At 44.4% G+C, this 23,173-nt stretch overlaps 1 protein-coding gene across 1 annotated transcript in view; it reads right to left on the minus strand.

Annotated features, from left to right (window-relative positions):
• Positions 1-23,173, minus strand: part of MYO1H (myosin IH) — a 46,726-nt gene that overhangs the window by 10,805 nt on the left and 12,748 nt on the right. Inside the window, exons 7-19 of the mRNA XM_060118328.1 lie at positions 22,879-22,992; positions 22,485-22,556; positions 21,665-21,823; positions 20,564-20,631; positions 20,122-20,227; positions 19,748-19,828; positions 17,001-17,092; positions 15,189-15,283; positions 12,046-12,092; positions 8,362-8,442; positions 7,112-7,217; positions 6,275-6,392; positions 1,299-1,412 (exon numbers count right to left, since the gene is read on the minus strand). Of these exons, the coding sequence (XP_059974311.1) occupies positions 1,299-1,412; positions 6,275-6,392; positions 7,112-7,217; positions 8,362-8,442; positions 12,046-12,092; positions 15,189-15,283; positions 17,001-17,092; positions 19,748-19,828; positions 20,122-20,227; positions 20,564-20,631; positions 21,665-21,823; positions 22,485-22,556; positions 22,879-22,992 (1,253 nt within the window). The remainder of the gene's footprint in view (positions 1-1,298; positions 1,413-6,274; positions 6,393-7,111; positions 7,218-8,361; positions 8,443-12,045; positions 12,093-15,188; positions 15,284-17,000; positions 17,093-19,747; positions 19,829-20,121; positions 20,228-20,563; positions 20,632-21,664; positions 21,824-22,484; positions 22,557-22,878; positions 22,993-23,173) is intronic.

Here is a 23,173-nt window from a genome sequence, read left to right on the forward strand (position 1 = left end):
TCCTCATTTTGCGCACAAAGAAGCTCATCCCAGTCTCCAGTGCAGGTTTAGAACCCAGGGCTCCTTTATACTTAATCTCCTCCAATAGGCAGCTATGTAGCCTTTCTAACCATTTAGCGCTTGTGATACGGTGCTTTATAATAAGAAATATGTAGTTGGTCTTTGTCCCGTTCCAGTGTCACAGCTCCCAAAACCCTTGTAATTTCCTAAGTGATTACAGCAGTGGGGCATCTTTTGCTATAATCTTTTGGGTTTTGTTCCTGAAATAGCTTCAAAGTGATAAAGGGGAAATGGGTGTCTTTTTAAAAATTCTTTTCCATTATGGTTTATTATAGGATATGGAATATAGCTCCCTGTGCTATACGGTAGGACCATGTTGTTTATTTTATATTTATAGCAGTTTGTATCTGCTAATCCCAAATTCCCAATTTATCCCTCCCCACCCCCTTTCTCCGGGTGTCTTTTATTATTTATAACAAACCCCTTTCAACCACACCACACCTGAGTTTATGCTAACAGCTGATGTTTGGAAAGCCCCTGGATAACCTAAGGATGGGAACTGGTTGCCAGGGAAACCAACCTTGAGATTAGAAGGTTGGAACTTTCAGCCCCACTCCTGGGGAGGGGAGAGGGGCGTGAGGTTGAATGAATGACAACTGGCCAATGAATTTATCAGTCATGCTTGTGCCTCTATAAAACCCCCAAAAGGCATGATTTGGAGATCTGGGTGCACCTGGAGAGAGCATGGGACCTCCGCACCCCCTCCCACATACCTTGCCCTGTGTATCTCTTCTATCTGGCTGTTCCCAAGTTATATCCTTTTGTAATAAACTGGTAATCCAGTAAGTATTTTCCTGATTCTTTGAGCTACTCTAGAAAAATTAATCAAACCCAAGGAGGGGGTCATGGGGACCTCCAATTTATAGCTGATTGGTCAGAAACACAGGTGACAAACTGGACTTGTGATTGGTCTCTGAAGGGAGGATGGACAGTCTTGGGATACCGAGCCCTTAACCCGCGGGATCTGACACCATCTCCAGGTAGACTGTCAGAAGTGAGTTTAATTGTAGGACACCCAGCTGGTGTTAGAAGTGTGATGGAGTGTTTTGAGTGTGAGGGAAGCGTTGAGAGTAGAGACACACAGGAGAGTTTTTTCTTTACAGAGATGCATTTAAATTGAGTGAATGCGAGTATCTGCTTATAAATCTACGTAAACTCCTGAAGAATGAATCTCCAGGCTCAAGATGGATACAGATCGATTAGGAAAACACTTTGACAGCGATTTCCGGGACACTCACCTCCCTAACTTGTACTCCTCGGGCTCGTAGCCAATGTACTTGATCAGCCGCTCTACGCCCTCTGCTGGAGGCCCGTGCCAGTGCGGCCAGGTGTCTGGACACAAAGACTTGTACCTAGGGAGGGGAGAGGCATGTTTAGGAAGCCGCAGACCTTACACTAACTAGCTCCCCTAGAGGTCAGCTTCACTCCGCTGGGCACACCAACCACTCAGAGTAACAGAGTAGACTCATCACACCCACTTCCTAGAATTCAACGATATATACTCAGCAATAAAGAAACAAGAGGAACTGTTTCAACAGGGTGGGAGGTTTGGCTTGTCTTCATAGAACAATGACCTCATCAGACACTCTACCCAAGAAACTCAATTCTGCTCCTTGGTGTATACGCAAGAGACATGAAAACATATGTCCGCACAAAAGCTTATACGTGAATATTCAGAGCGTCATTATTTATAATTGACACAAGGTGGAAACAACCCAAATGTCCATCAACAGACAAAGGAATGTATAAACAAGTATGGTCCAGCACGGGAAGAAAAGGTATCATGCTTGATAAGTGACAGAGGGATTTTTCAAGGGTAATTTTGGAGCCAAGGTTGACTTAAGAACCTGATTTCAGTATAAAATGCAACTCCCTTCTAATATGTGGTCACGATAAAGATAACCATGATGTCTGTAATATAATGAAAAGTGAATGCAGAATTCAGAAGTGCCTGTGGACTAAGGCTAGAAGCGATACAACTGGAGCCACGGGACTAGAACCGCACTGCTTGGGTTGGAGCCCAGCTCAGGAGCTGGACAAGTCGCTTCACCTCCTCACTTTGCAGCATAAACAATGAATGACAGGATCTTCCTTGTGGGGTCGTCACAAGGTTGAAATGAGATACCCCATGGAAAGTATTTGGCACAGTCTGAGACTTCAAAAAATGTTAGCTACGGTATTCCTATTACACTTCCTTCCCTTAATATCATTATATGGTTTGTATTACTTTAAAATCAAATGTCAAACCATTAAGAACATGTTTATTTTCCTGGAATTACGTTTTATGAGAAAATCCATTAAGGACATTGCAATGAACTGAATGTTTGTGCCCTCCCACCCCCAAATTCATATGTTGAAGAATCTTAGCCCCCAATATGATGGTATTAGGAGATGGGGCCTTTGGGAGGTGATTAGGTCAGGAGGGTGGATCCCTCACCCTTGGGATTTGTTCCCTTATAAAAGAGACCCCAGAGACCTCCCTTGCCCTCTTTCCACCATGTGAGGATGTGATGAGAAGAGAGCAGGGTGCAATCCACAAGAGGGCTCTCACCAGAACCTGACCGTGCTGGCTCCCTGATCTTGGACTTCTAGCCTCCAGAACTGTGAGAAATAAACTTCGGTTGTTTATAAGGCACCCAGTTTATGGTACTTTGTCATAGCAGCCTGAACTAAGGCATTAAGTGTCACATGTTCTTCCCTGATTACTTCCCTCTGTTACTGCCACACACAAAGGTACAGACACATGCCAACCCCAGGGAACGCAGAGCAACGCCGGGCCCTGCTCCCTCCTGTCTGCTGCAGGCCCATCACTAGCACACACCATCAAAGCTGTCTAAACATGGGCTAGACAGACACAGAGGAGATGGGGAGATGCTTTAAATGCCTGCAGGGTGGAGGGACTCATAACTTCTGTCCTGTTTAACTCTGAGATGCAGTCGCTCCCTGGTCAAGGGAAGCAGTGCCAGGGAGGGTGCACACATTCGGACATCTCCAGCCCATTCCCATGGGCCTCTCCTGCCTTCCCCTGGGCCACTGTCCTGCAACAATGCCAGCCTCCTAGCTGGTCCTCAAGCTGCCCACTTCCCACCACCAGGCTCTCCTGCCCAGACAGCTGCCTCCAGTTATCCCCATGGCTCCCTTCCTTACTTGGAGAGGCCCTCCTGGACCACTCTTTCCCCAACCCAGATTCATTTTCCTTCAAAGAATGTACGCCCCATCTGACCTCCTATATCTCCTTGTTATCGCCAGTAGAAAGTACACTCCATATGGGCAGGGGTGGGGTGTGTCTTGTTCACTGCTGTTAGCCAGCACCTTGGACAGTGCTGGTACAAAGCAGGGGCTCACTAGTATTTACAGAAAGAATAAACAAGCCCGACAGCAGCAAAGTAGGAAAAAACGCAGGAAGACTGGAATGGCAAATGCCTGTGTGTTTTGGGGCTGGGGTGGGCAGTGGCGCTGCTTCCATCTTCACTAGACTTCAGATTCAGAAAAATGGATGAGATAAGGGTGAATGACAAGTCGCTGATGAACAAAACTGGTGTGTCAAGGAGGTTCCCCCCACCTAACCCTTACCCACCACACACACAAAAAAACCCTGGCAAAAAGACTGGCAGATCCTCAAACAAACACTGAGTTATCATCTGACCCAGTAATCTACTCCTAGGTATGTGCCCAAAGAAATGAAAGCATATGATCACACTAAAACTTATACTTGAGTGCTCCCAGCAGCATTATTCAGAATAGCCAAATAATGGAAACAACCCAAATGCCCATCAACAGAGGAATGGATAAATAAAATGTTGTCCACACAATTGAGTATCATTCAGCCATAAAAAGGAATGAAGTGCTGACATATGCTATAACAGAGATGAACATTAAAAGCATCATGCTGGGCTTCCCTGGTGGCGCAGTGGTTGAGAGTCCGCCTGCCGATGCAGGGGACACGGGTTCGTGCCCCGGTCCGGGAAGATCCCACATGCCGCGGAGCAGCTGGGCCCGTGAGCCATGGCCACTGGGCCTGCGCGTCCGGAGCCTGTGCTCCGCAACGGGAGAGGCCGCAACAGTGAGAGGCCTGCGTACCGTGAAGAAAAAAAAAAAAAAAAGCATCATGCTAAGGGAAAGAAGCCAGACACTAAAGTCCATATATGATACGACCACACTTGTATGAAGTGTTCAGAATAGGGAAATCTATAAAGACAGAAAGTAGAGAGTGGTGGTGGCTTAGGGCTGGGGCACGGTGGTAAGGAGTTAGGGCATTTATAGCTAAAGGGTATGAGGTTTCTTTTTGAGGGCATGCAAGTGTTCTCGGATGGACTGTGCTTGCATAGATCTGTGAATACCAGAAATCACTGATGCTTTAAGTGGGTGAATTGTACAGTCGGTGAATTATATCTCAATGAAGCTGTTTAGGGAAAGAAAACCATGGCTATCCACTGGCAATGTGGTCCCCAAATGGTGACAGATGAAAGAAAAAAGGAGAGAGGACAAAAAGGAGAGTGGGGTGACAACCAGCCTCTGACACTAGGCTGCTTGACGGTCCCATGTTTCCTTCCTACCTGCCTTCCAGACGGGCCTCCAGGGGGACACCTGTGATGGTGTTTCATCTGTGAGGATTGGGATGGAGATGCTTATCCAAATGTACCTATAGCGTAGAGCAAAGCCGGGCAGAGATCTCCAAGGCTGGGGTCCCGGGCCCCACTGAGCCTTCCAAGGTAGTATTTGGGGTGGGGTTGTCTGTAATTCTTTTTACTGTTTCTAAAACCCAAAGACACTTACACTGTTTCTCAAGATAGAAACACACAGGTCAATAAAATCCTCAGTGTATTTAGCTGAAATTGTATCAACTCAAAAGGTTAATGCTGATGATACTCATCAGAGGTTTAGATCGGCAGGTAAATCATTAAAAAACAACAGTGAGGAAAGAGATGGTTACTTAATAAATGCATATACACAGATATTAATTATCAAGACATGGGGCTCATGGGAGAAAAATAAGCAAGATCCGTGGGTAGAGAAAAATCTGAGATTAAATGAGGGGCTGAAAATAAGAGCACCAAAAAATGAAGTTTCAGAGCACAGGATCTTGATGTAAATTGCAAAATGCGAGGAATTGGATTGAAAATGTAACCTCATGCATGTGCTTTTTATAATTATGAAGCTGTACTTCAAAAGAAGCCTAATATTCACAAATGAACCTATCTACAAAACAGAAATAGACTCACAGACATAGAGATCAGACTTGTGGTTGCCAAGGGCAAGAAGAGGAGGGAAAGGGATGGACTGGGAGCTCAGGGTTAATAGATGCAAACTATGACATTTAGAATGGATAAACAACAAGGTCCTACTGTAGAGCACAGGGAACTAGATCCAATCTCCTGGGATAAACCATAGTGAAAAAGAATATTAAAAAAAGAATGTATATATGTGTATAGCTGAGTCACTTTTCTATACAGCAGAGACTGGCACAACATTGTCAATCAACTATACTTCAACTTAAAAAAATTTTTTTAATAACAAAGAAGTCTAATATTAAGTTAAAATATGAAATTACTGATATTCAACCATGCTGACCCACAAAAAGAACCACTTGATTATGCTTCTCTTGCGAGTGTAACAATGTGTTGTTTTCTTGGTAGCACAAACGACATGCAGCCCAACTGCATGCACAAGCAATTTGGGCCACAGTAAGAGTGGTGGTGGATGTATGATTAAATCCTTCCAAACTCCTCGAGAGCAATTTAATCCCCGTGTTACACATGAGGAATTAGGTCTCAGTTGGAAGAGAAAGAATGGGGATTCCCACCCAAGAATCTGTGGCTCCAACGCCCATGTTATCACCACTACACCTGTGTCTCTGGACAGCCCACGAGGCCAAGGGGATTGCTCCCAGACTGACCGCGCTAAAACCAGCACCCATGGTCACCATGGGAAGGGTCTTCCCCAGCCAAGTACAGACCCCAAGGGTGCATGTCCCACGTCTGCCCCCTGGGGGCAAGTCTGTGCATCGCGTCTTGTACTTCCTAGATTCCAAGAAGTTAGGGGCTTGGCGAAATGAAGAGGTGGCAAACTAAGTCAGCTTCCTATTCTCTGAAATGTCAGTGTTCATCACTGTTACCACTACAGCAGTTAAGAAGCAAATGGAGTTCCCTGGGGGGTGGCCTTTTGTTCATCGCCACACACTTCACTGGCTTCAGATCAACAAAACAAACTTTACCTTTGCAAGAAATGCTCGTATTTCCGTCGGTACGCAAAGCCGGCCCGTCTCACCCGCAGGTGCTCCATCAGCCCCAGGTACTTGACCTGATGCCTTATGAGGAAGTCATCGAACTTGCCTTTGGAAACACAGAAGGAAGAGTGACAGTGAAGGACCCTGTGGCTCTGTTTCAACCAAGGCAGACCAGAGGCTGTAAGCTGACGATATGTGGGCTGGGTCTGGCCACGAGGCATGTTTTGTTAGGTCCTAAATGTGTTTCTCTTAATGGGGGAATTTTACAGGAAAGTCTGAATTTCTGGTTTCTCCTGAAAACCCATGAGATCTGGCCATTCTGGGCCTAGAGCCCCACATGGCAACAAATGGCCCTAAGGAAGGAGGACTGCCCCTTTAGACAGGGTGTGCTCTCTCCAGCTGGCCACAGTCCCCTCTGTTCCCTATTGCATTACAGCTGGTCTGTTTCGCTCTTCCTGCCTGGATTCTATAAGCCTTTGACTGTACAGCTTTGTTATGAGACCATGGCACAAGCTTAGAAAATACCCAAGTCATAGACCATTTTGGAAGATTCTTCACTGGCTGGAGAGAAGCAGGGTTGCTTCCCCTCACCTCTGAGGTCTGCTTGGCTCAGCTGTGTTAGTCCTGAAACTGGCCACGCTCTGAGCAAAGCTCACACAGGACCATGAAAGGAACCCTCCTCCTTATTCATTTGCCTTCTATCATTTAATACAGAGAACAAGCAGCAAGCCTGTGGTGGTTTTTAGGACTTTGCCCACTGTCATCTTGGTTTTCCGCCCAGCCTCATTTCCCTGAGCTCAGTGTCCTGAACAATTCACAACTCACTGGGTTCTTTACTCTCGTTGGGCTTGATGCAACGGATGTACGAAGGTTCCTTAGAGATGAGAATTTCCAGAAGGCTGCTCAGACTGTTTTTAAACTGAGTCCCCACCTGCAGGGAGAGAGAGAATGAGCTAAACAGACGCTGTTGCTCCCCATTTATACAGAGAAGACTGGTTAAATCACAAGACTGGCCCTTTAGACCCAAATGCTCGACAGACTGTTCTGCTTGTTACCTGTCACAAATTGTTTTGTCCATTAAGAGAAGGCTTTGAATGTCCTGGTCTGAGAAGCCCAAGCTCAGTCTGGTCAAGTGGAGGCTGGACAAGCATCTTTCCAGGATGCTTCCCTCACTTGGAAAATACAAAGTGAGCACCTCGTAGGAGCCAGCATTGCCGCTGAGCCAGTCACCCTCCACCACCTTCCTGTTTCCTTGTTACCAAGCTTCCTTTATGACACTCGCACTACTGTAATTTCTTTATTTGATGATACAGTAAGTCCCCTACATATGAACAAATTCCGTTCTGAGAGCACATTAAGTCCAATTTGTTCATAAGTCCAACAAAGTTAGCCTAGGTACTGACCTAACACAATCGGCTATGCAGTACTGTACTGTAATAGGTTTATAATACTTTTCACACAAACAGTGAATTAAAAACAAACACAAAAAATAAGAAAACATTTTTAATCTTACAGTATAGCACCTTGAAAAGTACAGTAGTATAGTACAACATCTAGCACACAGGGGCTGGCATCGAGTGAACAGGCAAGAAAAGTTACTGACTGGAGGAGGGAGAGGAGGTGGGAGATGGTAGAGCTGAAGGATCGTCAGCAATGGGAGATGGAGGGCAAGCTGCAATTTCACTCATGCCTGACGTTGTTGGCATGCACGTCTACAGCTTTGAAAGTTCGCAACTTGAAGGTCTGTGTGTAGGGGACTTACTGTATCTTCCTATACTATCTCCCACTAGACTGTAAACCCCACGAGGGCAGGAACACTGTCTGTTCCGTTATTAGTAGATACCCCTGTGCCCAGCACAGTGCCTGACACACAGTAGGTGCTCAATGAATGTCTGCAAATGAACACACTGGTTCTAACCTTGGAAAATATATATTTAGTAGAACATTTAGAGAGTAATACTTCCAAAAAAAGGAGAGGATAGCTTAAAAAGCATAGGTAACTAAAGTACTTGCACCCTCTGGGTGATTTTTGCTACCTTTCCAATTTTGCACAGGCATTTCCCCCTGCCACTCACTGTTGGTGGCCTTCTCCGGTTTTCTAACTCGGCCACCCGGAAGCATTCCTTCAGGATTCTGTTTTTGGACCTGCACAGCACCTGTAGGTAAAGAGAAATGAGTACCACATTTGCTGCTTCAGAAATCAGTAAGGGTTCTTCAGGAAAGTTCACGTAAGTGTGTACAATGGACCAGAGGCATCTGCCTTGGGAGCACTTGAAGAAGAAGAGGGGAAAAAACACAATCATAGGGGCTTCCCTGGTGGTGCAGTGATTACGAATCCGCCTGCCAATGCAGGGGACACAGGTTCGTGCCCCGGTCCAGGAAGATCCCACATGCTGCGGAGCGGCTGGGCCCATGAGCCATGCCACTGAGCCTGCGCGTCCGGAGCCTGGGCTCCGCAACGGGAAAGGCCACAACAGTGAGAGGCCCGCGTACCGCAAAAAAACAAAAAAACAAAAAACAAAAAACCCACAATCATAGGGACTTCCCTGGTGGCGCAGTGATTACGAATCCACCTGCCAATGTAGGGGACACGGGTTCGAGCCCTGGTCCGGGAATATCCCACATGCCGCGGAGCAACTAAGCCCGTGAGCCACAGCAACTACTGAGTCCGCATGCCACGACTACTGAAGCCTGCACACTTACAGCCCGTGCTCTGCAACAGGAGAAGCCCATGCACCACAATGAAGACGCAACACAGCCAAAAAAATTTAATTAATTAAAAAAAAACAACACAATCGTATGTAGAAGAAAATGTTCAAATACCGACCGTCCCCGACTTGCAATGGTTTGACTTTACAGTGGTGTGAAAGTGATGAACATTCAATAGAAACCATACTTTGAATTTTGGTTTTTGATCTTTTCCCGGGCTTACAACACTCTCATGATGCTGAGCAGCCCAGCAAGCCACGGCTCCCAGTCAGCCATGCGATCACGAGGGTGAACCACCAATATACTCAAAATCATCCTGTTTTTCACTTTCAGTACAGTATTCAATCAATAACATGAGATATTCAATAATTTATTATAGAATAGGCTTTGTATTAGGTGATTTGGCCCAACTGTAGGCTAATGTAACCATTCTGAGCACCTTTAAGATGGGCTAGGCTAAGCTATGATGTTCAGTAGTTAGGTGTAGTCAATGCATTTTCAGCTTATGATATTTTCAATATATGATGGGTTTATCAGGATGTAACCCATGTAAGTTGAGGAAGATCTGTACTATATCCAGTGCTTTGTCTACTTGGTGAGGCCATCTGATTATTTTTCCTTGGACATGATGAAGCAATAATTATTTCCAGTCCAGCTAGGCTGCTACAGAACAAACCAGCTTTTTAAGAATGATCTCCAAGATATGGTGTTAAGTGAAAAATAGCAAGATGCAGGACCACATGCATAGTGTGTATGAAGAGAAAAGAAAAAGGGGGAGACACACACATACACACACACACACACACATACACACATACACACGTCGTGGTCTGTACCATCCCTGGGAGGATACACAATAAACTGGCTCTCAGGAGAGGGACTTGGTGACATGGGTCCAAGGACATCAGCTTTGGTATGTCTGATTTTTCCTTCTGTGCATATCTTTTCAAAAATTTTAATTTGACACACACACAAATTTTTTTTCCTTATAGCCATAGGATGGAGGATGATTCAGCCTTAAAAAGGAAGGAAATTCTGACACATGCAACAACATGGATGAAGCTTGACAACATGATGCTAAGTGAAACAAGCCAGATACAAAAGACAAATACTGTGTAATTTCACTTATATAAGTACCTAGAGTAGCCAAATTCATGTAGAAGGTAGAAGAGTGGTTGCCAAGGGCTGGAGGGGCGGGGGAATAAGGGAGTTAGTGGTTAATGGGTACAGAGTTCCAGTTTTGCAAGATGAAAAGAGTTCTGGAGGTGGATTGCACAACAATGAGAATGTACTTAACACAACTGAACTGTGCACTTTAAAATGATTGACATAGTAAATTTCATATTATGTGTATTTTGCCACAGTTAAAATTTAGAAAAGAATTTTTTAAAACTCACCCCAATTTTAAACTCACAGTGGCATGAGAGAGTAATTTGCAGATAGGAAATTTTAAAAATTAGAAAGCACCCATCTCAGAAAGTACAGGGAACTTCAGCCCTGGTGGAAAAAGTGGGAGATTTAGAGATTCTTCCTGTGGGAAGCACCCTCCATGGATGGGTTTGTGAAGGGGCTGGGCAATGCCCACAGAGGGGAAAGGCACAAGGGGAATACTGTCTCCCATTTGTCCAACAGGACCTTCCACTCCAAGAGGAAGGCATCAACAGACCCACTTCACCGATGGGGAAATCTGCCATGAGACCCCCGAGCTGGGACAGGGTCAGGCTGAGACTCAGACCCAGAGAGCACCGCCTGGAGCAAACATCCAAAGTTAGGAATCGCTTATCCATCCTGAATCCCAGAGGTTGGGACAAGTGGTCCTAAAGTGGTGGAGAAAAATAGGGAAAGGCAGAAAACACTCCTGAGATGAACCATTTGCATGTTCTCTCTGAAAATGTCTCTCTAGGTTTATTTAAGCTTTTTATAAACCAAGCTCATTAAATACGATCCAATTTTTAAAAAACAGTTAACTATTTTAATACAAAATAAAGGCTTAAAAAACCCCAAGGTTTCTCTGATCAGTGAGGCATATGAAAAGAGATAGAATTTCATTGGTAGCCCCAGGGGTATAACCTGGTTCCAGCCCCACCTTGAGATATGATCTTGAACAAGTCATGATCTCTCTGGGTCTCAGTTTCTTCATCCTTGGATTGTGTCACCCCAGTGTATTCCCACTGTTGCAAGACAAGATCTCTACTCCTCCCTGGGGACCTCATCCTGCTGAGCTCTCAGCCCCCTCTAACACTGCCCCTCACTGAACACATGCTGAGCTCACCTGGGCCTTGGGGCCTTTGCACATGCTGGTCCCTCTACCTGGAGTAGCCCCTGATCTTTCCAAGGCCAAGATCCTTCTCATTCAGGTTTCAGTTCAAAGTCACCTCAACGAGGGTGTTTTCTCTGACCACTTAAACTAAATTTAAAATGTCCCTCTCAGGGGCTTTCCTGGTGGCGCAGTGGCTGGGAGTCCGCCTGCCGATGCAGGGGACGCGGGTTCGTTCCCCGGTCCGGGAGGATCCCGCATGCCGCGGAGCGGCTGGGCCCGTGGGCCATCGCCACTGGGCCTGCACGTCGGGAGCCTGTGCTCCGCGGCGGGGGAGGCCGCAGCGGTGGGAAGCCTGCGTTTTGCAAAAAACAAAAACAAAAACATGTCCCTCTCAATCATAGTTCCTTATTTTCTTCATAGCACTTCTCACTGATGGATAACTTAATTGTGTATATATTTATTCTCAGCCACTCCTCCCTCCCTCCCCACCCTGCCCCCAGCCCCCCATGATAAGACCCATGAGAACGAGGACTGTCTTGTTCACCAGTGAGACCCCAGAGCTAGTACCATGCCTGGCACACAGGAGGGACACCACACACATATGAATGGGTTTGTTGAGTCAAGTGTTCATACAGATGATCTTAAATGTCTGTTCCGGCCATGACACGCTGGAGTTCTAATATAATGTATGGAAGAGAAAAATCCAGAAGGCCAAATCTACCCCAAAGTCAGTATCACAGGTGATATCTCATAACCATCAGAAATACATGTACTTAAGTTTCAGACTTACTTCTTTCAGATGTCTGTAGAGGAGATCATTGTTTTTTTCCAAGAATCCTGTAAAACATTGAATAAGAAATCCCTGAATCAATGTTTTTGACTAAAAATACAATTCCGTCCCAACTGATTGTAAAGGGAAATTCTAAAATAATCTTTTAGGATTAGAGTTTCTCAGCCTTGGCAATACTGACATTTGGGGCTGGATCATTCTTTGTTTTGGGGGCTGTCCTGTGTATTGTGGATGTTTAGCAGCAGTCCTGGCCTCTACCCACTAGATGCCAGATCTCTAGACACTGCTAGATGTCCCTGGGGGGATAACTCCATCCTTGGTCAAGAACCAAGTCCTCAGAACTGACCTATAGCTCACATGCTACACGCTAAACCCCGATGAGCTATCACATGAATGTAGAGTCTTTACACTGAGTATTGTACACGTGCCCTAGTAAAGAACTACACATACAATGAATGACATTGAAACAATGGAAGGGAGCTGATTTCCAAGGGCGGCCAGGTGAGACTATGTAGATGGATGAGAAAATCACCCCACCACTGACAAAAATCAAGCTCAAGCACTTGGACTAGTGATACCCAATGGCATCAAAGGAAGACACATTATTTTGAATTTTAAAACTTGGCTTATCAATGCTCACTTAAAACCTAGCCAGTTAGTAATTACATTAGTAACTAGAGGGGGCTTCCCTGGTGGCGCAGTGATTGGGAGTCCACCTGCCAATGCAGGGGACACGGGTTCGTGCCCCGGTCTGGGAGGATCCCACATGCCGTGGAGCGGCTGGGCCCGTGAGCCATGGCCGCTGAGCCTGCGCGTCCGGAGCCTGTGCTCCGCAACGGGAGAGGCCACAACAGTGAGAGGCCCGCGTACCGCAAAAAAAAAAAAAAAAAAAAAAAAAAATTAGTAACTAGATGGCATTATAAAGTCAAAACCAGCTAAAGATGACATGCATCAGGAAAAAAAAAAGATGCATCAGCAATGTCTAAGATACAACCTTTTTAGATGACAATTTGGACTTATCAAAACTAACATTTTTATTGCAGTAAAACATACATAACATAAAATTTACCATTTAAACTATCTTTAAGTGTATAGTTCAGTGGTGTTAAGCGAATTCATACTGTTGTGCAACCATCCATCCATATCCAGAACACTTCTTTTTCCCCAACTGAAAAGTTGTACTGGTTAAACACTAATTCCCCATTCCTCCTCCCTGAAGCCCCTGATAACTCCTACTTTACTTTCTGTCTTTATGAATTTGACTACGTACCTCACATAAGTGGAATGGATTTGTCCTTTCATGTTTGGCTTATTTCACTTAGCATAATGTTTTCAAGGTTCATCCATGTTGTAGCAGGTGCCAGCATTTCTTACCTTTTTAAGCCTGAATAATGTTCCATTGAAAGGATAGAATACATTTTGTTTATCCGTTCATCCATCGATGGACACTTGAGTTGCTTCCACCTTTAGGCTATTGTGAATAATGCTCCTATGCACATGGCTGTACAAATATCTGTTTGCGTTCCTGCTTTCAGTTCTTTTGGATATACGCCCAGAAGTGGTCAAAAGGAACTTATGATAGAATCTTTAACTTAGCAATGCCACTTCTGGGAATTTATCCTAGGTATATAATGTGCACAAATTGGCTAAGTGGAATAGACAAAAATGTCAAACACACCAGTGTTTACAAGAGACAAAGCTGGGAACAATGAGAGGCCATCAAACAGATGACAGGACACAGCTCCACAGGGAGTACCTGTAGCTTTTCAGAAGAAATGCAGAGGAATCTGTCTGTTGCTATGGAGAGCAAATGCAGGTCTGGAGGCAAGAGGCCTGGGTGTGTGACCTTGGTCAAGTTATTTAACGTCTCTGAGTTCAGTGTCTCATAGATTAAAAGGGGGCTAATAAGGCTACCCACCTCACAGGGTGGGTTCTGTAAGGTCTAAATGAGCAACAGAGGTAAAGCATTTAGGACAGTGCCTGGCCCGTAGTGAGAGCTCAATGAATATTAGTTGGAGTCCAAATGATTGCCAATATCTATTAAATGAAAAATGCAAAAGAGATAACACAAAATAACAATATGTGTTATTTAGATGTGTGTGTGTGTGTGTGTGTGTGCGCACATGCATGTCCCCACGTGTATAAGTATATGCATAAGACATTTGTATTTTCCAGTTGGTTCTTGTATTTACCTCAGGGAGAGACTAAGAATAAAAGGGGTTTTTAGTTTTCCTTTTGTACTTTTCTGTATTGTCAGAAATTTCTAGCCTTGCAGGTGTATTACTTTATTCTTTAAACAAAAATCAATGTTATATACATAGAGAGATTTGTCCTATTTAAAACGTTTTTTCTTTTTTATACCACTCTGTACTTAAGGGAAAAAACCTAATATACAGTATTTTACTTTTTAAAGATTTTTTAGCAAAATAAACTTATTTAGAAGTAAAAATTATCTAGAACCTAAAGCAGAAGTGACAGAAGAAAGTGTTTGAAAAATGCTTTGAAAAAATGTTCACAACAGCATTATTTATAATAGCGAAAAAGAGGAAACAACCCAAATGCCCATCAACTGATGAAGGGATAAACAAAATGTGGTGTAACCATGCAATGGAATATTATCTGGCAATTAAACAGGAAAGACAACGTGGATGAACCCTGAAAACATTATACATTATATAAGTGAAAGAAGCCAGACACAGAAGTCCACATGTTGTGTGATTCCATTTCTATGAAATGTCCAGAATAGGCAAATCTACAGAGACAGAAAGTAGACTGGTTTGTTGCCTAGGGCTGGGGGAGGCGGGCTGGGGGAAAATGGGGTGTGACTGCTAATGAGTAAAGGGGCTCTTCTTGGGGTGATGCGGAAATGTTCTAAAACAGAATGTGGCGATAATTGCACAGTTGCAGAGTGAATATACTAAAAACCGTTGAACTGCACACTTTAAATGGGTGAAATAGATGCTATGTGAATTATCACAATAAAGTGGTTATATATAAAAGTAAAAACTTTTAAAATACTTTTAAAATGGAATGTTTGCACGCGGGGCTAGGGAACATTTGAGACAGATGTGCAGCAGTTTTTCAGTGGACTCGGGGGCACCTGCATGGCTGTGACCTGTAACCTGTGCCCCACAGACACTCACCCTTGGTGCAGTATGTGACCTCTCCTGCATAGTGGAAGAGCCGGAACTCCATCCAGCCAATCCTCTTTCTGCCCTTTGGACCTGCCAGCTTCCGGCTGCAGCAAGACAGAAATAGACACGAACTGAAACTTTCTACTTCACTGCAACAAAATGCACCAACATATAAAGCAAAAGAGTTGTTTAGGATTGTGACAATCAGCTGAAGGCCAGCACTGAAAGCTAACCACAAAGGGCAGCTCCCAGGAAAACTTGCCTCCTATTTCTTCTGGCTACAGACCAAGGTCTCTCTAAAATTAGATCCTTCCTTCTCATAAGCACCGAGGAATGGAAAAAAAAAATACATGAGTCACAGAAACACATTTATTTGTACAATGAAATAACTTCCATTTTTCTAAGTGATGCCTAAAAGTCAGTTTTACTACTTTACCTTTTTATGATGCTGAGAGACTAAAATACTGATGAAACATTGTTTTTCAGATCCTGGTGATTCATAATTTTTTATAAATTTTTTGAAATGTATATACATATATATTATGTACACACGTATCCCAAGTGCACAGCTCAGTGAATTTTTGCAAACTGAATTCTTCTGTGTGACTCGCATCAGATCAAGAGACAGAACATTACTAGTCCCTGAGAACCCCCAACCTTGAGCCCTCTCCAGGTACAAACTGACAGCTAACAGAAGAGGTTGTTTTTACCTGGTTTGATATTTCATAGAAATGGAACCATATAATATGTACTCTTTTGTGTCTGATTTCTCTTGATTATACGCTTTTGTGATTTACCTACATCACTGCATGTATTATAGATTGTTCATTATCATGGCCATATATTATCCCGTTTGTGAAGATGTTACAACTTATTTTCCCATTCTTGATTCATATACTTATCCAGTTCCACTTATTTAGCCTTTGAATAGTCTATAAGGGGTTTGATGAAGCCACTACAATTTACTGAATCTTTGCTATGGCCAGAAATTACACTAGGTGATTTATGTAGTCATTTACAATGCTATATGGTAGGTATATTAATTATCCCATCTTGTAGAAGGGGAAACTCAAACTCAGGAGTATTGCTTGCCCAAAGTCACGTGTCTAATAAGTGGCTGAACTGGGATTCATAACCAGCTCCCTACAACTCCAGAGCACATGCCCTTAAATTCTCTCCTCCTTGTTTCAAAGACTATGTTAAATTTCTAGTTGATTTTCTGGGGTGCTGTAAATGCTCTATGTCTTCATCTCTGGGATGGTGATGTGGGTACACACAAATATCATAATTCATCTGGCTGTACAATTCAGATCTACATACACCACCGCATGAATTTTATACCTGAATTCAGAAGAGACATTTCATGCACGTGGACATGTCCAAAATGAAATGATGATGAATAAAGACACAAAATCTTAAAAAAAAAATTCTACTTGGAATTCACATGAGCTTGACCCCTACCAACAAAAGGTGTGCAGTTGGCGTATCATTGTGATATTTCTAGGAATGAAGAAGTATCTGTACTCTTGGAGAGCACTGTCCATACATCCAAGATAATGGAGATACAGTTGACCCTTGAACAACATGGGGTTTAGGGGCACTGACCTCCACGCAGTCAAAAATTTGTGTATAACTCATAGCTGGCCTTCCGTATTCATGGATTCAAGCAACAGGGGATGGGATCACATAGTACTGTAAGTATTTACTATTGAAAAAAAAAACCCATGTATAAGTGGACCCATGCAGTTAAAACTCGTGTTGTTCAAAGGTCAACTCTACATGACCTTCCCCCATGCAACAGCCTCGCAATGAGACACCTACGTTTGGAAGTGTGCGTGCTTGCCCACTTTCTCTTCCAATCTCTCCAGGAAACTCAAGTCTGTAGCAGGACCAGGACGAATACATTCTTCATCCTACAAAACAGAAAGAGAAGTCTCTGTTCATGGCACCACCCTCCATCAATTCCAAGTTTAAATGCTCCCACCAGCTGGGGCAAAATGTAGTGGATTGAAATATATCATCTCACACAAGTTTGGGTGAACATTTCTGGTGGGGGGGAAGGGTAATCCATCACATGTGCTCAGCTTCTTCTTTTTTTTTTTTTTTTTGCGGTGCGCGGGCCTCGCACTGTTGTGGCCTCTCCCGTTGCAGAGCACAGGCTCCAGACGCGCAGGCTCAGTGGCGGCCATGGCTCATGGGCCCAGCCGCTCCGCGGCACGTGGGATCTTCCCAGACTGGGGCACGAACCCGTGTCCCCTGCATCAGCAGGCGGACTCTCAACCACTGTGCCATCAGGGAAGCCCATGTGCTCAGCTTCTTAAATCTGATCAGGGAACCTTGGAACCAGAGAGACTAGAAATTTCCATGAAAACTCAACTCTCCCACCTGTCTGACGCCTATGTCCAAAGTCTTCCCAGGGACACTTCACAGCTTTCAAAACCAGCTGAAACACTCAACTTCATTGTCTCTTAACCACTCGTAACCAGCTGGCCAAGAACATACCCTCTTTTACTAGGAGCAAAGCCCTCAGGGAAAGCAAGCCGTAAAACTAGTTGAGTCTAACCTTTCCTATTTCACAAGCTATGTCTATTTCCTGTTTTGTGTCCTCAACAGTGATAACATTTAATTGACCATCTTAAAAAAACAAATCGGGCTTCCCTGGTGGCGCTGTGGTTGAGAGTCCGCCTGCCGATGCAGGGGACATGGGTTCGTGCCCCGATCCGGGAAGATCCCACATGCCGCGGAGCGGCTAGGCCCGTGAGCCATGGCAGCTGAGCCTGCGTGTCCGGAGCCTGTGCTCCGCAACGGGAGAGGCCACAACAGTGAGAGGCCCGCGCACCGCAAAAAAAAAACAAAAACAAAAACAAAAACGAATCAACCCTGTAGCTTTTATTAAAACAACAAAAAAGCTGGGTTCATGTTGGTGAAACAATTCTTACAATGCAACATTTCTATGCTTTCTGATTCCACCTATGGCAAACCAAGTAGAAACAAGTACTTATTACTAAGGTATTTTAAAATACTAGTCTAGCAATCTGCAGGCACATTGAACGTACTTGTACTGGCTTACATCAGTCTGTGCTTCCTGGACGTCCACGCAGCTTGTCCCCACCTTCAGGTCTTTGCTCAAATGTCACCTTCTCAGAGAATCCTTTCTAGACCATCTTATCTAAAATTGAACCTCCCTCCCCAGCACATCTAATCTTTCCTGCTTTTTTCTCCATTGCACAAGCTGTGCATTTTGCCCATTCACCTGTTTGTTGTTAGTCTCTCCATGCTAGAATTTAAAGCCTCTGAGTGCAGTTGTTTTGACCTGTTTTTGTCCACTGCCATGTCCCAAAGCACAAGGCAGAATCCTGGCACAAAGTAAGCATTCAATAGGTATTTGTTGAACGGATAGAGTCTGAATGTTTTTTTTTTGTTTTTTGTTTTTTGTTTTTTTGCGGTACGCGGGCCTCTCACTGTTGTGGCCTCCCCCGTTGCGGAGCACAGGCTCCGGACGCGCAGGCCCAGCGGCCATGGCTCACGGGCCCAGCCGCTCCGCGGCATATGGGATCCTCCCAGACCGGGGCACGAACCCGTATCCCCTGCATCGGCAGGCGGACTCTTAACCACTGCGCCACCGGGGAGGCCCTAGAGTCTGAATGTTTGCCATGCACCAGGTATAGTTCTAAGCTCTCTGCGTGTATTATTTCACTTAATTTGTCCTTACAGCTCCTCTCTGAGGTAAGTGCTGTTATCATTGGACCCACTGAAAGATGATGAAATTGGAGCTCAGAGAGGTTAAGACACCTACCTAAGCTTACATAGCTAATAAGCAGTAGGGCTGGGATTTGAATCGAGATGGTGCCCATGTTCCTGGCGACTACAGTCACCACCCATCAATGTCCCTGCTGTGCTTCAGAATCGTGGGTTCACACAGCAGTTAGTTGTCGGGGAGGCAGGAGGAGGAAGGGGACCAGTAATTCTCATTAACAGGGAGGCAAACCATAGTACAGATGATCCTGAATGGAAGGCAAGGCAGGGAAGTCATTTCTCACTGGCCTTCAGAATTTGTTAGAGACATTGATGTTTGAAGTGGAACAATTGTGGATTCGAGGACCCTGGTGTTCTCAGAAGTCACAATAGTTTAAAACAAGGTCACAGGCCCACCTCACAGAGCCTCAGCTCAGGATCCGTGGATATTCTTTATAAAGCCTTCCTTTAAATCTTCTGGCTCCCTGCTCAGTGCTAAGTGTGAAAGCAGCCCTTCCCCCAAGTGCCTAAACCAGGTCCCCAGTTCCCTGGCTCATCCTGCCATGTCTATCGAAGAGAGACACGCATGCTTTCATTATAAAAGGTCTTTCCTTGTGATCTCCTGATGGGCTATAATTTAGGTCTGTGAATCTGAACAAGAGGAGGAAGCTCAGCCTAAAGCCTGGAGCAAAAATTCAGCAAAAAAGTTCAACTTGCATCCTTCAATAATCCAGTGGATTTCACTCTTAACCCTTTGTAAGCCTGGGGAAAAGATCTTCCGGGGTATTGTAAATACCACTGAATGGGCCCCAAGTCAATGTTAATTTTCTCACCAGAATGGAAATGATTCCTTTGTGTCTCTCTTCTACCAAGTCACAGATGATCTTGTTGTTGAAATACTGAATTGGCTCCCACTAAAATGACAAAGAGGAAAAATATTCTCCAAGAAGGATTAAGATGAACATCAAATATAATTCTTTTAAACTGATTTTCCAACTGTTTTTCCCAAATCTGATTTTTATCTCTAACATTTCACAAAGAATACTTGCTGAATATCAAAATAACTTCCCACGAAATCAGCAGAGAAGGAGTGGAAAATAATCCTTAGTACTAATCTGGAAAGATCTCCAATGAAATAATATTTCTCAAGTAAATGTCTTTTGCTCGGTTAAGAAATCAAAGGAGGAGGAAACATCGACACAGTTACCTCTATGCCTTCCAGTTCATATTCTGCCTGTTCCGCCTTTAGGGTTCTCTCAATTAATAGTTGCTGGAGTTTCTCATTGCAGTAATTTATACAGAACTGTTCAAAACTAGAGGTGCAAAAGATTTAAGTAACGAAAGCTACATGAGTAGACCAAGTTTTTAAAAATTGCTTTTACTTATTTTTAAGGATGCTTTTCCATACAGAAAAACCAAAGCCCCTTATTAAACAAATCATTTACTAAATAGACCAGAAGAGTCAAGCTAAAAGACATTTGCATTTTTTATAGTTATTCCGGTTCTAGAAAAGTCTAGTAGGTAGGGGCTATGCAAATCTGGAGAATTTCTAGAAATAGGAAAACGAATTCCAATAACATCAGAGATGCCATAAACCAGATTCAGACCTTAAAGAAAAACAAAGAACCAGTGGGTAACAACGAACTCACCCATTCTTGTCAAAGACTTCAAACCCATAGATATCCAGCAATCCAATCACAGTTTTCCCAGTGAAATCCTAGTCAAAGTAACACACACCATTAATTGTTAAGGTTGTTTACTTTGTGACTCTCAAAACCTGGCAGCTGTCCCCGAATCTGGGATTTGGCTATAAATCTTATGCCTTCTCTCTCCAGCAATGGCTCACAGAAGAACCTTAGGGAAGAAATAATTTTCCCAGCCTGCCTCTTCCTGCCCGCAGCCTCCCCAGATCCCATCCCAGCTTCCTTATCCATCACCGGAGCAGTGAAACCTTCATCTTCTGATTCACTTCCTTGCTTCAGCCCTCTTCAGCCTCCCAATCCCACATTCAATCCAAAGAAGAAGAAGAAGAAGAAAGAGATAGAGAAAGAGGGAGAGAAAAGAAGAGGAAGAGAAAAAAAAAAAAAAAAAAAAAAGAGAAAACAAGGAAGGGAGGGAGGGAGGGAAGGAAAGAAGGAAGCTATAAACAGCAGGAAAGAGATGTTTATCCAGGAGGGAAGGCAGATACTTTGGATATCATTTTCAACAGAGGACCAAGTATTGTCCCGCAAGGATGGCTATTTAAAGAGAGCATGTCTTATTTTTTTTTTTAAGGGACACAATTTAACATTATATATGATGTGCTGAGTCCATGTATCCAAATCTGTCCTTTGCATGCGTCCTCCAATAGTCTCACCACATCTATGTACCCCCGTTGCCCTCACATCATTTCCTTAATTTCCAGCTTTGAATAAACTCTCTTTTTAATTTAAATAACTCCACTTAAAAAGGAAACATGCCCATAGGGTAAATTCGAAGGAGTCAGCCTGTTTTTTCTTATACACATTAAAATATACTGTTAAAAGGAAAAGCTTCTGTGTATACTTAAAGCCACCTGGCATACTTGAAATGCTGTGTGTCCCACACTTGGGAACACACAGCCAAGATCACTCAGCATGCATTTTTGTGAGCCTACTGTGTGCTCAACACTGGAAATGTAGACGTGAAAAGACACCATCCCTGCCCACCAGGAGCATACAGTCAATTCTCACAAATTCTTTAGAGTAAAGATGTTGGTTATAAAACATTACCGTGTTAGTGAGCACATTATCCAATGTGTGTGGACCAACCTTGTTCACTAAGGAGGAATTGATTTTGTTGACCAGCCAAGTAAATGTTCGTCCGTAAACGGCCTTTGCCATTGCATCTCTAGCGTAGGCAGAGAGTTCTAGCGTCAATGGGCATATGACCTGAGAAGAATGACAGGTAACATCTTTACAGAGGTTAAAAGAATTAAAAGGCCTCCTGAGTGTTCAACCTAGGCTTTAAAGATGACTAGGGAAGGATACTTGCTGGGGAAAGATGCCCCTCCCGCCTGTGCTGTTCATGCTATTTCTTGAGTGCCAGGCACTGTGCTGATATATAGCCATGACTAAGACAAACAGTTCCAGCCTTTGTGGGCTCACATTTGGCAGGGGGACATTCAACAAGTCACACAAAGAAGCATCATGTTGCTCTCAAGCTGAGAGTGACAAGTGCTATAAGGAGATACATATGGTACTTTAGGGTAGGGGTGGGATGAGCAGGGAAAGGACTCTGAAGAAATGATCCCTGGGAACTGAAGGATAAGGCTGGGTTAACTAAAAGAAGCATAGGGGAAAGTGTTCCAGCAGAGGGAACAGCATATGCAAAGACTCTGTGGAGGGAAGGCAGGGTGAGTGTGAGGCACAGAGAGCTTGTGATGGTGGGATGTTGGGGGATGGGCAAGTTAAGGCAGGAGATGCTGACAGAAGCTGGACCACACAGGACCTGGCGGGCAGGATTCAGGCGTCTGGCCTCCCCTAGGGCCACCATCCTGCTGGCAGCAGTGGTGGGAAGGGCGGGTACATTTCCACCTAGAGCCATTTTTACCTCCTCCGTTTTGGCTTCAATCTTTCTATGGGTGAGAGCTTCCAGAAGGACCCATGGGTGGACCCCTAGGAGCTGAATAAATGGAAATCAAAATGCCATTCAGTAACCCAACTTTACTCACTAATAAAGTGTTTCCAGGTCCAGGTGTACCTGCCCTACTAATTGTGCTTTAAGGCAAAACAGATCATATTTGGTCTTTCAACCAACTGGCTTTTTCCCACTCCCTTATCTACCCCCATGCTCTTTAAACCTCCTAACCAGTGTCAGCTGGGAGAACACGATGTGAGCCATGTGGGACATGGGCATCCGGCTGCCTCGCTCCCCTCCCCCGCCTCTCCATCTCTGAGAGTGTCTGCTCCCCCCGCACCGGGGCTCTCCCAAATTGGACCATCACCTTGGCAATCCATTTGATCTCGTGGGTGACTGGTATGGAGGCACAGCCTTGCTGGTTCTCTTCAAAACAGATGTTCCCCAGGTGTAGGACACTGGCAATAATTCCAAAGAGATTCTAGGAATGTGGGAAGTGGTGAGGAGGGCAGGGAGAGAAGACGGTGGCCGTCTAATTGATAAATATCATCGGAGGAGATACCCGAGGGAGAACTCCCCGCCCCTGAACTCCAGCCTGGAGCTCACAGAACGAATGGAGTTTCCTCCTTCCCCAGATATTAAGGGAAGCCGGGAAAGAGCCT

This window comes from Mesoplodon densirostris, chromosome 15 (assembly GCF_025265405.1).
Source record: "Mesoplodon densirostris isolate mMesDen1 chromosome 15, mMesDen1 primary haplotype, whole genome shotgun sequence".
NCBI classification, from domain to species: Eukaryota; Metazoa; Chordata; class Mammalia; order Artiodactyla; family Ziphiidae; genus Mesoplodon; species Mesoplodon densirostris.